Source organism: Salmo salar, chromosome ssa28 (assembly GCF_905237065.1).
Source record: "Salmo salar chromosome ssa28, Ssal_v3.1, whole genome shotgun sequence".
Taxonomy (NCBI): Eukaryota; Metazoa; Chordata; class Actinopteri; order Salmoniformes; family Salmonidae; genus Salmo; species Salmo salar.
Window position 1 is genome coordinate 6510482 of NC_059469.1, and position 14297 is coordinate 6524778.

The 14297-nt window shown below is 43.3% G+C and overlaps 1 protein-coding gene across 1 annotated transcript in view; it reads left to right on the forward strand.

Moving 5' to 3' along the window:
• The window catches only part of LOC106589374 (1-phosphatidylinositol 4,5-bisphosphate phosphodiesterase epsilon-1), an 83183-nt gene that overhangs the window by 44967 nt on the left and 23919 nt on the right, over positions 1-14297 (forward strand). Inside the window, exons 8-15 of the mRNA XM_014179260.2 lie at positions 3277-3910; positions 4182-4331; positions 4439-4556; positions 10566-10680; positions 10923-11045; positions 11485-11621; positions 13718-13956; positions 14180-14241. Of these exons, the coding sequence (XP_014034735.1) occupies positions 3277-3910; positions 4182-4331; positions 4439-4556; positions 10566-10680; positions 10923-11045; positions 11485-11621; positions 13718-13956; positions 14180-14241 (1578 nt within the window). The remainder of the gene's footprint in view (positions 1-3276; positions 3911-4181; positions 4332-4438; positions 4557-10565; positions 10681-10922; positions 11046-11484; positions 11622-13717; positions 13957-14179; positions 14242-14297) is intronic.

Below are 14297 nucleotides of genomic sequence, written 5' to 3' on the forward strand. Positions count from 1 at the left end.
TGACCAACATTTGCCTCACGCAGTGCGACACATCATCTTCGCATAGAGTTGATCAAGCTGTTGATTGTGGCCTGTGGAATGTTGTCCCACTCCTCTTCAATGGCGGTGCGAAGTTGCTGGATATTGTCGGAAACTGGAAAACACTGTCGTTAAACGTCAATCCAGAGCATTCCAAACGTGCACAATGGGTGACATGTCTGGTGAATATGCAGGCCATTTGAAGAACTGGGACATTTTCCTCATCCAGGAATTGTGTACAGATCTTTTCGACATGGGGCCGTGCATTATCGTGCTGAAACATGAGGTGATTGGGGTGGATGACTGGCACAACAATGGGCCTCAGGATTTCTTAAAGGTGTTTCTGTGCATTAAAATTGCGTTCATTGTCTGTAGCTTATGCCTGCCCATACCGTAACTCCACCGCCACCATGGTGCACTCTGTTCACAAAGTTGACATCAGCAAACCACTTGACCACACAACGCCATACACGTGGTCTGCGGTTGTGAGGCCGGTTGGACGTACTGCCAAATTCTCTAAAACGACGTTGGAGGCAGCTTATAGTACAGAAATTAACATTAAATTCTCTGGCAACAGGTCTGGTGGATATTCCTGCAGTTAGCATGCCAATTGCACGCTCCCTCAAAACCTGAGGCATCTGTGGCATTTTGTTGACTGACAAAACTGCACATTTTAGTGGCCTTTTATTGTCCCCAGCACAAGGTGCACCTGTGTAATGATCATGCTGTTTAATCAGATTCTTGATATGCCACACCTGTCAGGAGGATGGATTAATTTGACAGTCGTAATGCTCACTAACAGGGATTTTAAACAAATTTGTGCACAGAATTTGAGAGAAATAAGCTATTTGTGCGTTTGGAGAATGTATTTTTCAGATCATGAAACATGGGACCAACGCTTTACATTTTGTTTTTACAGTGCATTCAGAAAGTATTCAGACCCCTTGAGTTTTGACACGTTTTGTTACGTTACATTTTTTTAAAGTCCATTTTAGAATCAATCTACACACAATACCCATAATGACAAAGCGAAAACAGGTTTTAGATTTTTTTGCAAATGTATTAAAAATAAAAAACTGATATACCTTATTTACAAAAGTATTCAGACCCTTTGCTATGACTCGAAATTGAGCTCAAGTGCAGCCTGTTTCCATTGATCATCCTTGATGTTTCTACAACTTGATTGGAGTCCACCTCTGGTAAATTCAATTGATTGGACATGATTTGGAAAGGCACACACCTGTCTATATACGGTCCCACAGTTGACAGTGCATGTCATAGCAAAAACCAAGCCATGAGGTCCAAGGAATTGTCAGTAGAGCTCCGAGACAGGTCGAGGCACAGATCTGGGGAAGGGTATCAAAAAATGTCTGCAGCATTGACGGTCCCCAAGAACACAGTGGCCTCCGTTATTCTTAAATGGAAGTTTGGAACCACGAAGACACTTCCAAGAGCTGGCCGCCCGGCCAAACTGAGCAATCGGGAGAAGGGCCTTGGTCAGGGAGGTGACCAAGAACCCGATGGTCACTCTGACAGAGATTTGTGGAGATACGAGAAACTTCCACCAACCAAGCACTCCACCAATCAGGCCTTTATGGGAGAGTGGCCAGATGGAAGTCACTCCTCAGTAAAAGCCACATGACAGCCCGCTTGGAGTTTTCCAAAAGGCTCCTAAAAGGACTCTGACCATGAGAAATAAGATTATCTGGTCTGATGAAACAAGATTGAACTCCAAGCGTCTTGTCTGGAGGAAACCTGGAACAATCCCTATGGTGAAGCATGGTGCTGGCAGCATCATGCTGTGTGGATGTTTTCAGCAGCAGGGACTGGGAGACTAGTCAGGTTCGAGTGAAAGATGAATGGAGAAAAGTACAGAGATCCTTGACAAAAACTGGTCCCGTGTGGCTCAGTTGGTAGAGCATGGTGTTTGCAACGCCAGGGTTGTGGGTTCGATTCCCACGGGGGACCAGTACGGAGAAAAAAAATTATGAAATGTATGCATTCACTACTGTAAGTCGCTCTGGATAAGAGTGTCTGCTAAATGACTAAAAAGTAAATGTAAAACCTGCTCCAGAGCGCTCAGGACCTCACTTGGGTGACGGTTCACCTTCCAACAGGACAACGACCCTAAGAACACAGCCAAGACAACGCAGAAGAGGCTTCGGGACAAATCTCTGAATGTCCTTGAGTGGCCCAGCCTGATCCCGGACTTGAACCCGATCAAACGTCTCTGGAGAGACCTGAGAATAGCTGTGCAGCGACGCTCCCTGACAGAGCTTGAGAGGATCTGCTGAGAAGAATGGGAGAAACTCCCCAAATACAGGTGTGCCAAGCTTGTGGCATCATACCCAAGAAGACTTGAGGCTTTAATCGCTGCCAAAGGTGCTTCAGCAAAGTACTGAGTAAAGGGTAAATGTGATATTTCCGTGTTTTTTTTCTCTCGTAAATGTTCAAACATTTCCAAACCTGTTTTTGCTTTGTCATTATGGGGTATTGTGTGTAGATTGGGGGTAAAATATTTTAATCCATTTTAGAGTAAGGCTGTAAAAGTCAAGGGCTCTGAATAACAAATGCACTGTATTTTTGTTCAGAGTAGTTTCCTGACCCTGATCGGAGATCTGTTTGTCCTCTGGGTGGAAAAGGCCTCCGATTTATGACTCCAGTTTCTGTCCGGAGGGGCCTCTGGATCCAGTCAATGGTTTTCTATGGAAGTTCTCTCAACAAGGCTGATTGAAGGAAAGATGAGGGTGAATGTGACACCTCTCATCCTTCTTTTACTCTTCTGTTTTTCTATTTGTAGCTAGACACTTCCTGACTTTTTCTCTCTGTTCTTTCTCCCGCCACCCTAGCTCTTTCAGGAGCAGGTCTGATTCGAACCATGTCTTTTAAGGTATTAGACTGCCGTTTTTAGAGGTTTCCCACTAACTTTACTTTAATTGTATGAGTAGAATTTGCTATTACAATTGCATGGTGCTTTTTATGCTTGTTCAACTGTGCTAAACATTTTAAATACAGTTGAACTGTTTGAGACTGTTGCGTTCAATGGACTTGCTATCCTCAGTGATGTTCTTTAGGTAGATAACATGGCTGGGATGTGTTACACTCATTGAATAGAAGGTGGTGATGAGACAATTTCCTCTTTATATGTCCTAGAGAAGAGACAGATTGAAGTGTTGGTGACCACTATTAACTATTATCTATTGTTTGATGTTCTGCTTCTGTATTTCACGTTCTCCCGATTCTTCATCCTCCCATCAGGTTTGTGGAGGGCGACCTGTCAGACTCTGAGGGCGACCTGTCTGAGCAGGCTAAAGAGGTGGCATTCCAGGGCACCGAGGAGACCCACCGGGCCTTCGGCCACGGCACGGAGCTCATCCCCTGGTACGTGCTCTCCCTCCAGCCTGACGTCCACCAGTTCCTCCTGCAGGGATCCACCGTCATCCACTACGACCAGGAGAGCCACCTCACCGCTCGCTGCTTCCTCCGCCTGGAGCCCGACAATTGCTCTCTGACCTGGGCTAATCCCCAGAGCGGCAGCACCCCCACAGATCCCCCAGGCCTGGGTCAACCCGTAGTGAGCGGCCTGGCGGAGGGCCTGCTGGACCTCTCTGTGGTCAAGGCTGTGTTCATGGGCCACCAGGGGGTGGACATGTTCGCTGTGTGTCTGCAGAACAAGCTGTGTAACACCATGAGGGCCGAGGAGAATGGGGTCAGTCTGCTCTACGGGCTCCATACTACAGACAACAGGCTACTGCACTTTGTGGCCCCCAGGCACACAGCCTGCATACTGTATGAGGGCCTGGTGGAGCTGGTCAACGCCATAAGGAAGCTGAAGAAGTTCCCCGATAAGAGGCTGCACTGGCTCAGGAGGCAGTACGTCCGCCTCTATTGGGTAAAAAAATGACTTAATTTAGATTGTAGTGGATAATAAGGAATGGCAGGTATATTGACTCAGTCTAGAATACACAAGTATGTAGAATTCATTTGTTATGTCTAATGTCCTGTGAATCAATACTCAAAAGGGAAACAGTGAGCATCTGTAACATGAGCACAGGTGCAAGGAAGATCATTTTGACTCACTTAATGCCAATAATCCTTGAGTGAGCAATCTCCTCAGACTGCTGTGTGGTGTGTGTTTGTTTGTCGTCTCCCATCTACAATAGGACGAGGGCAGGTACGAGGGTCCCACCCTAGCTCAGGCCGTCAAGCTGTTTGGGGGGCGGTGCTGGGACATGGGCACAGAGGGCACAGAGAAGCCCAGCGCGCAGAAGAACAGCTCCACCACCAAGAAGAAGAAGAATGCTCTCGTCAGGGTTAGGAGAAATATTTAAAAAATAGTCTTAGTTTGAGAAATATAGTCTTCATTTTTTCAAAGTTTATGAAGATTTGTGTCAATGACCGTGTTTCATAAATCACACAGAAATACAGCGGGGACGCTACCGATGACGAGACGAGCCAACGTAAAACCAAGAGCTGCAAGGACACCCTGTGCAGAAACGGGCCGGAGCTATATGACAGCGTGCACCAGGAAGAGTTAGGTAACCTGTCTATTAGTATTTTATTAGGATCCCCATTAGCTGTTGCCAAGACGGCATGTTCTGGACTTGGGGCTGTGAAGAGACCACTGGTGGCATGTCATGTACTGATTGAACAGACAGTTTGGTAGTTTCAATACGTCAATATCGCTTACAAAGACCAAGGCCCTATACTACTAATGTAGTTTGAGGAGTTAGCGAGGTAACTTTGGTCAACTCTGAGTTCAACTTGGGATAACAGGTACCACGGAAGTGGCTAAACTTTTAGCCCGGTACATTTCTATGGCAACGGATCCTTCAGATCTAACCTGCTCCATGGCAGGCTACCTCGGGGCTAACTATTGCCTGGAATGTATTTTTAATTTAACCAGGCAAGTCAGTTAAGGATAAATTCTTATTTACAATGACGGCCTACCCTGGCCAAACCCTAATCTGGACAACGCTGGGCCAATTGTGCGCCGCCCTATGAGACTCCCAATCACGGCCTGTTGTGATACAGCCTGGAATCAAACCAGGGTCTGTAGTGACTCCTCTAGCACTAAGATGCAGTCCCTTAGACCGCTGCGCCACTCGGGAAGCCCGACATTGAATTGCATAGAATTCTAGGTCGGGCAGAAATGAGTGTTTGAATCAGGAAAGTTTCCCCTCACGACCTCTACAAGCCAGAATGTTGAATAAAATGATTTTTTAACATACTTTACCGGTTGGCCCTTTTGGTAGTAGGAATGTGAGACAATATATCTACAGGAAAGTATCATTACATTAACGCTGGAAATGCATTCAGATTTCTATCACCTCAAGCAAATGTATTTTTTTATACCTATAATTTTAAATCAAATAGCTAAATGATCCTTGGTATGACCATCTTAAAACAATTCCATATATCAGTTTAGTAGAACCCACACCCGTGCTGCTCTGATCTGGGCACCAACTGTAATTTGCTAATGTTGTTCTTTGCAGCACTTGACCATATAACTGGGCAGCAGTCTAGGAGTAATAAAACTAGGGCCTGTAGAACGTGTTTGGTTCATTGTGATGTAAAGAAAGCACAGCAGTGCTTTGTCAAGTACCGACCTTTTCCCCATCTTACCAACCATTGAATCAATATGTTTTGACCATGTCAGCTTACAATCTAGGTTTACATCAAGCAGTTTAGTCTCAACTTGCTCAATTGCCACATTCATCACTAGATTTAGATAAGGTTTATTGCAACTGTCCTCCCATACACTCCCCTATGTATTTATTTGGACAGTGAAACTAAAATGTTTAATTTGGCTTTATACTCCAGCATTCTTTGAGGCGATGGTAAAGAATGTATGTCACCTTTTATTTGAGGGTATTTTCATACATATCTGTTTTACCTAGGGCTGTGACAGTCATGGATTTTGGATGATGCTAATTGGCTAGCCAGATGTCTATGGTCTCCATAATAACGGTTTGAATAGTAAAAAAAATATATCCACTACCAGTCAAAAGTTAAGACACACCTACTCATTCCAGGGTTTTTCTTAATTTTTACTATTTTCTACATTGTAGAATAATAGTGAAGACATCAAAACTATGAAATAACATATATGGAATCATGTGAACATGAACCAAAAAAGTGTTTTAGAAATCTCATATTTTAGATTTGAGTTTCTTCAAAGTAGCCACCCTTTGCCTTGAGAGCGTTGCACAATCTTGGCGTTCTCTCAACCAGCTTCATGCGGTAGTCACCTGGAATGCATATCAATCAACAGGTGTGCCTTGTTAATTTGTGGAATTTATTTCCTTCATGTGATTAAGCCAATCAGTTGTGTTGTGACAAGGTAGGGGTGGTATACAGAAGATAGCCCTATTTGGTATAAGACGAAGTCCACATTATGACAAGAACAGCTCAAATAAGCAAAGAGAAACAACAGTCCATTACTTTAAGACATGAAGGTCAGTTAATCCGGAAAATCTCGGGAACTTTGAAAGTTTCTTCAGGTGCAGTCGCAAAAACCATCAAGAGCAATGATGAAACTGGTTCTCATGAGGACCGCCACAGGAAAGGAAGACCCAGAATTAACTCTGCTGCAAAGGATAAGTTCATTAGAGTTAGCAGCCTCAGAAATTGCAGCCCAAATAAATGCTTCAGAGTTCAAGTAACAGACTCATCTCAGCATCAACTGTTCAGAGGAGACTGTGTGAATCAGGCCTTCATGGTCGAATTGCTGCAAAGAAACCACTACTAAAAGGACACCAATAAGAAGAAGACACTTGCTTGGGCCAAGAAACACGAGCAATGGACATTAGACCATTAGTCTTTTGGTCTGACGAGTCCAAATGTAAGATTTTTGGTTCCAACCGCTGTCTTTGTGACGCAGAGTAGGTGAATGGATGATCTCCGCATGTGTGGTTCCCACCGTGAAGCATGGAGGTGGTGGTGTCAGGGTATAGGGGTGCTTTGCTTATGACACTGTCGGTTATTTATTTAGAATTCAAGGCACACTTAACCTGTGTTCTGCAGCGATATGCCATCCCATCTGGTTTGGGCTTAGTTGGTCTATCGTTTGTTTTTCAACAGGACAATGACCCAACACACCTCCAGGCTGTGTAGGGGCTATTTGACCAAGAAGGAGAGTGATGGAGTGCTGCATCAGATGACCTGGTCTCCACAACCTCAACCCAATTGAGATGGTTTGGGATGAGTTGGACCGCGGAGACTGTTGGAAAAGCCTTCCTCATTTTAATATGTTTATTTAATCTTTATTTAACGAGGCAAGTCAGTTAAGAAATTCTTATTTACAATGACAACCTAGGAACAGTGGGTTTAACTGCCTTGTTCAGAGGCAGAACAACAGATTTTAATCTTGTCAGCTCGGGGATTCGATCTCGCAACCTTTCGGTTACTGGCCCAACGCTCTAACCACTAGGCTACCTGCCACTTGTGAAGCTGGTTGAGAGAATGCCAAGAGTGTGCAAAGCTGTCATCAAGGCGAAGGATGGCTACTTTGAAGAATTTCAAATATAAAATATATTTTGATTTGTTTAACACTTTTTTGGTTACTACATAATTCCATATGTGTTATTTCATAGTTTTGTTGTCATCACTATTATTCTACAATGTACAAAATGGTAAAAATAAAGAAAAACCCTTGAATGAATAGGTGTCCAAACTGTATATAATGATGAGTGAGAAAGTTAGATGCCAAAAAACACATGCTAACCTCTCACCATTAGCATTTGTTTGTATGATTTTTGTGCTTCTAACTTCTTTCACTTACTCATCACTTTTCAAGATTCAGTTATGATCATCTGTAATCATGGTAGCATCCTCATGAATGTAGAAGAATTCTATTCAATAAAAGTGATTCCAAAGCGACACCATACATTATTTACCATTAATTTTTATTGGGCACAACATAATCCGAAACACAACCAAAAGGAACTGCAAATGCATCCAACACGTTTGTAGAGTCAGATGTTGATATAGTCATTGCATGCTAGGAATATGGGACCAAATACTAAATGTAATACACTAAGTGAATTTGTCCAAATACTTATGACACCTTCAATTGGGGGGACTAGATGCATAGTGCTTTAATAATTTCCAAACGGTAAAACAGAAACGGTGCCTTCAGAAAGTATTCACAACCTTTGACTTTTTCCACATTTTGTTGTGTTACAGCCTGAATTTAAAATGGATTCAATTAGATTTTTTTGTCACTGGCCCACGCACAATATCCAATAATGTCATAGTGGAATTATGTTTTTCAGATTTTTACTAATTAAGTTCAGGAGCAAAAAGTGCATAAGTTGCATGGACTCTGTGTGCAATAAGTGTTTAACATGGTTTTTGAATGACTACCTCATCTCTGTACCATACACATCTGATTATATGTAAGGTCCCTTCAGTCGAGCAGTGAATTTCAAACACCGATTCAACCACAAAGACCAGGGAGGTTTTCCAATGCCTCGCAAAGGGCACCTATTGGTAGATGGGTAAAACTTTTTAAAGACACTTAATATCCCTTTGAGCATGGTGAAGTTATAAATTACACTTTGGGTGTATCAATACACCTAGTCACTACTAACTCAGTTGCCTGAGAGGGATTTCACCATGAGGCCAATGGTGACTTTAAAACAGAGTTGAATGGCTGTGATAGGAAAAAACTGAGGATGGATCAACAACATTGTAGTTAATCCACAATACTAACCTAAATGACAGAGTGAAAAGAAGGAAGCCTGTACAGAATAAAAATATTCCAAAACATGCATCCTGTTTGCAGCAAGGCACTAATGTAATACTGCCAAAGATGTGGCAAAGACATCAACTTTTTGTCCTGAATACAAAGTGTTAGGTTTGGAGCAAATCCAATACAACACATTACTGAGTGCCACTCTCCATATTTTTGAGCATAGTGGTGGCTGCATCATGTTATGGGTATGCTTGTAATCGTTAAGGACTGGAGTTTTTCAGGATAAAAGGTACACGGAATGGAGCTAAGCACAAGCAAAATCGTATGTTGTTCAGCCTGCTTTCCACCAGACACTGGGAGATGAATTCACCTTTCAGCAGGACAATAACCAAAAGCACAAGGCCAAATCTACACTGGAGTTTCTTACCAATAAGACCGTAAGTGTTCCTGAATGTCCAAGTTACAGTTTTGACTTCAATCTGCTTGAAAATCTATGGCAAGACCTGAAAAATGGTTTAGCATTGATCAACAACCAGTTTGACAGTGCTTGAAGAATTTTGAAAATAATAATGGGCAAATATTGCACAATCCAGGTGTTGAATGTTCTTAGACTTACCTGGAAAGACTCACAGCTGTAATTGCTGCCAAAAGTGTTTCTACAAAGTATTGACTCAGGGGTGTGCATTTTTATGTAAATTAGATTTTTGTTTAATTTTCAATACATTTGCTAAAATTTCTAAAAACAGGCTTTCAGTTTGTCATTATAGGGTATTGCGTGTAGATGTGTGAGGGGGAAAAATCTATTTAATCCATTTTGAATTCAGGCTGTACCACAACAAAAATGTGGATTAAGTCAAGGGGTATGAATACCTTCTGAAAGCACTGTATGTATGAAAATGCGCTCAGATTAAAGGTGACCTTCTGTCCTGTCGCCTCATATATGTAGGTAGGTAGGTAATTTGATCTCAAATGCAAAATGCTGGAGTATAGAGACAAATTAAATGTTTTAGCTTCACCGTCCAAATAAATCCTTAGGAGAGTGTACAGTTGTGGCCAAAAGCTTTGGTAATGACACACATATACATTTTCACAAAGTCTGCTGCCTCAGTTTGTATGATGACAATTTGCATATACTCCAGAATGTTATGAAGAGTGATCAGATTAATTGCGAAGTCCATCTTTGCCATGCAAATGAACTGAATCCCCCAAAAAACATTTCCACTGCATTTCAGCCCTGCCACAAAAGGACCAGCTGACATGTCAGTGACTCTCTCGTTAACACAGGTGTGAGTGTTGACGAGGACAAGGCTGGAGATCAGTCTGTCATGCTGATTGAGTTCGAATAACAGACTGGAAGCTTCAAAAGGAGGGTGGTGCTTGGAATCATTGTTCTTCCTCTGTCAACCTTTGGTTATCTGCAAGGAAACACGTGCCGTCGTCATTGCTTTGCACAAAAAGGGCTTCACAGGCAAGAATATTGCTGCCAGTAAGATTGCACCTAAATCAACCATTTATCGGATCATCAAGAACTTCAAGGAGAGCGGCTAAATTGTTGTGAAGAAGGCTTCAGGGTGCCCAAGAAAGTCCGGCAAGCGCCAGGACCGTCTCCTAAAGTTGATTCAGCTGCGGGATCGGGGCACCACCAGTACAGAGCTTGTGTCAATATTTGTGTCATTCTTAACTTTTGGTCACGACTGTACCATCCTTGCTTATGTTTTATAGGGAGGGATACAAAAATAGGAATATTTGAGATTTAAAATAGTGTCAGATTTTATTTCCTTTGCAATGCTCTAGTTCACTGTGTTTGACCATTTATACTGTGTAACTCTGTACGTTATTGATTCCATAGAGGACGGCTTCCCTGGACCCTTCCCCGCACCGAGCTGTAAGAGCCCTGGTTCCCTGACCTCTGGTTCCCTGGCTTTCTCCCCCATCCTCTCAGGCAGCACCAAGGCCCAGCCAGGGTAAGACACAAAACGTGACCCCAGACCTGTTCCTAAGTGTAAACACTGCCTTTCTATCACTCCATGGTTTATAATTCATCTGTAAACCTAGTGTCAAATACTTACATGTAAACCTACTCATACTGTGAACCTTGTACCAAGCACTTTATTTAGTCATCTTTATCTACAATATAAAATATAATTTTTAAATCTAGTGTTTTTAACTTGGAACAGTCACCAATCCCTCTCTTGTCCCTGTGTAGTGCATGGAGCAGCAAGAGCTGGCATGGCCTAGGGAAGGGCTACTTCAAGGGCTTCCAGGACCTCATGAGCTCTGACAGCACTATGAGCTTCATCGAGTTCGTCGAGCTCTTCAAGTCTTTCAGGTGCTCCATCCAACTTCCGACCTCCTCTCTTTACAGTATACAGTAACTATACAGGTCTATGGTAGTGATTTTAAATTCAACATGCTTCTGTTAATCATTCCTTCTGCATTCCCAAAGGACGAGCACAATCATGTGCTGTGTGTATCGTCCCCACACTAGACAACACATAGGCCTGCTGTACTTTCATAATACATACAGGATATAGAAATTGCATTCCATTCAGAAGAAGCTTTGACAAATTCAACCAATCTTTCAAAGGTTGTTTTGTAAAAGACACACTGGGTTCTTCTGAGGTTTCTCTCAATTGAAAACAGACTAAGGCTACACACCGAAACATGTAATAATTACAAAACCATACCATTGTCCTCCAAGAGTGGATAATAATTTCCCTCTCTTGTCAGTTGAATGTAAAAGCCCTTGTTCTTGTTTTGATGTGCAGCATTCGGAGCCGTAAAGACCTGAAGGAGCTGTTTGACACCTACGCCGTTCCTTGCAGTAGCCCCGGCCCAGAGTCTGCCCCCCTCTACACCACCCTGAGGATTGACGACAAGGAAACAGGACTGCAGCCTGACCTAGGTATGTCTCTCACATTGTCTTACTGTAACCCGATGTGTTTGTCTGTGACTGTGTGAGTGGTTTGAATTTGGTAATGTTCAGTCATTGTTTAAAAGTTACATTTAAAAAAAGCAAAAATATAAGGTCAGAATGTATATACAACACCAGTCAAAAGTTTGGACAGGTTTTTTCTTTATTTTTACTATTTTCTACGTTGTAGAATGATAGTGAAGACATCAAAACTATGAAATAACACATATGGAATCATGTAGTAACCAAAAAGGTGTATGCATGTATGCGTATGTGTATACACACACACACACACACACACACACACACACACACACACACACACACACACACACACACACACATATATAGATATATATGTCCCTTTTTCAGGACCCTGTCTTTCAAAGATAATTCGTAAAAATCCAAATAACTTCACAGATCTTCATTGTAAAGTGTTTAAACACTGTTTCCCATGCATGTTCAATGAACCATAACCAATTAATGAACGTGGACCGGTCGTTAAGACACTAACAGCTTACAGATGGTAGGCAATTAAGGTCAAAGTTATGAAAACGTAGGACACTAAAGAGGCCTTTCTACTGACTCTGAAAAACACCAAAACAAAGATGCCCAGGGTCCCTGCTCATCTGCATGAACGTGCCTTAGGCATGCTGCAAGGAGGCATGAGGACTGCAGATGTGGCCATGTCCGTACTGTGAGACGCATACGACAGCACTACAGGGAGAAAGGACGAACAGCTGATTGTCCTCGCAGTGGCAGACCACGTGCAACAACACCTGCACAGGATCGGTACATCCGAACATCACACCTGCAGGACAGTTAAAGGATGGCAACAACAACTGCCCGAGTTACACAAGAAACGCACAATCCCCCCATCAGTGCTGACTGTCCGCAATAGGCTGAGAGAGGCTGGACTGAGGGCTTGTAGGCCTGTTGTAAGGCAGGTCCTCACCAGACATCACCGGCAACAATGTCGCCAATGGGCACAAACCCACTGTTGCTGGACCAAACAGGACTGGCAAAAAGTGCTCTTCACTGACGAGTCGCGGTTTTGTCTCACCAGGGGTGATGGTCGGATTCGTGTTTATCGTCGAAGGAATGAGCGTTACACCGAGGCCTGTACTCTGGATCGATTTGGAGGTGGAGGGTCCGTCATGGTCTGGGGCGGTGTGTCACAGCATCATCGGACTGAGCTTGTTGTCATTGCAGGCAATCTCAACGCTGTGCGTTACAGGGAAGACATCCTCCTCCCTCATGTGGTACCCTTCCTGCAGGCTCATCCTAGCATGACCATCCAGCATGACAATGCCACCAGCCATACTGCTCATTCTCTGCGTGATTTCATGCAAGACAGGAATGTCAGTGTTCCGCCATGGCCAGCGAAGAGCCCGGATTTCAATCCCATTGAGCACGTCTGGGACCTGTTGGATCGGAGGGTGAGGGCTACGGCCATTCCCCCCCAAAATGTCTGGGAACTTGCAGGTGCCTTGGTGGAAGAGTGGGGCAACATCTCACAGCAAGAACTGGCAATTCTGGTGCAGTCCATGAGGAGGAGATGCACTGCAGTACTTAATGCAGCTGGTGGCCACACCAGATTCTGTTACTTTTTGATCCCCCCTTTGTTCAGGGACACATTATTCCATTTCTGTTAGTCACATGTCTGTGGAACTTGTTCAGTTTGTCTGTTATTGAATCTTGTTATGTTCATACAAATATTTACACATGTTAAGTTTGCTGAAAATGAACGCAGTTGACAGTGAGAGGACGTTTCTTTTTTTGCTGAGTTTATAACCATATACAATTTCAGTAGCACATGTCTTGTGATAAACTGTCCCATCTCCACAATGGATTAGTCTACTCAGACAGGCGGGAATCAGGTGTCTTGTACACCATGATTTTTGGTGCTACTGTTTGATTAAAGAAATCTCAGTCGACCAACAGCCTTTCGACCAGTTGATTAAATGGGGTCAGCCCTATCATGTTACATGCAGATTTAGATTAGTAAGCAACACTGGGGAGTATTGGATGTTAATGTCTTAGTTAGGGAATGAATTCTAAAGATGCAGTTCTCCTGTCCTCCACAGACTTGCTGACCCGTAATGGATCGGACCTGGGCCTCTTCATCCGAACACGCCAGCAGATGTCGGAAAACCAGAAGCAGATCTCGAACGCCATTGCTGCAGCCAGCATCGTGACCAATGGGACGGGTGTGGAGAACGCCTCTCTAGGGGTGCTTGGGATGGCCGTCCCACAGCTCAACGACTTCCTGGTCAACTGCCAGCGAAAACACCTGACCTACGACGGGATCCTCAGCATCATCCAGGTAGGTCTCATGACTGGTCCAGCAGGCCGAAATTGGATGTGTCTTACGGTCTGAAAACAACTGACATAATTTGATTTTGGAATGTAATATCCCTTTAACTTGGCAGACGTGCAAAGCGATGCGTTGTGACATACTGTACAGAACACAAACGTGATGGAAGTAAGACTTGGAGTATTATATTCCTGTGATATATTGTTCAATTGTTTTCCTTTGTCTCCCTCAGACATTTGAGCCTTGTGTAAGCATACGTCAGATGGGTTGGATGTCCTTTGAAGGTTTTGCCAGGTACCTTATTTTCCCATGAAAAATGACATTAGTTAACTCAAGACATTTGTCAAAGG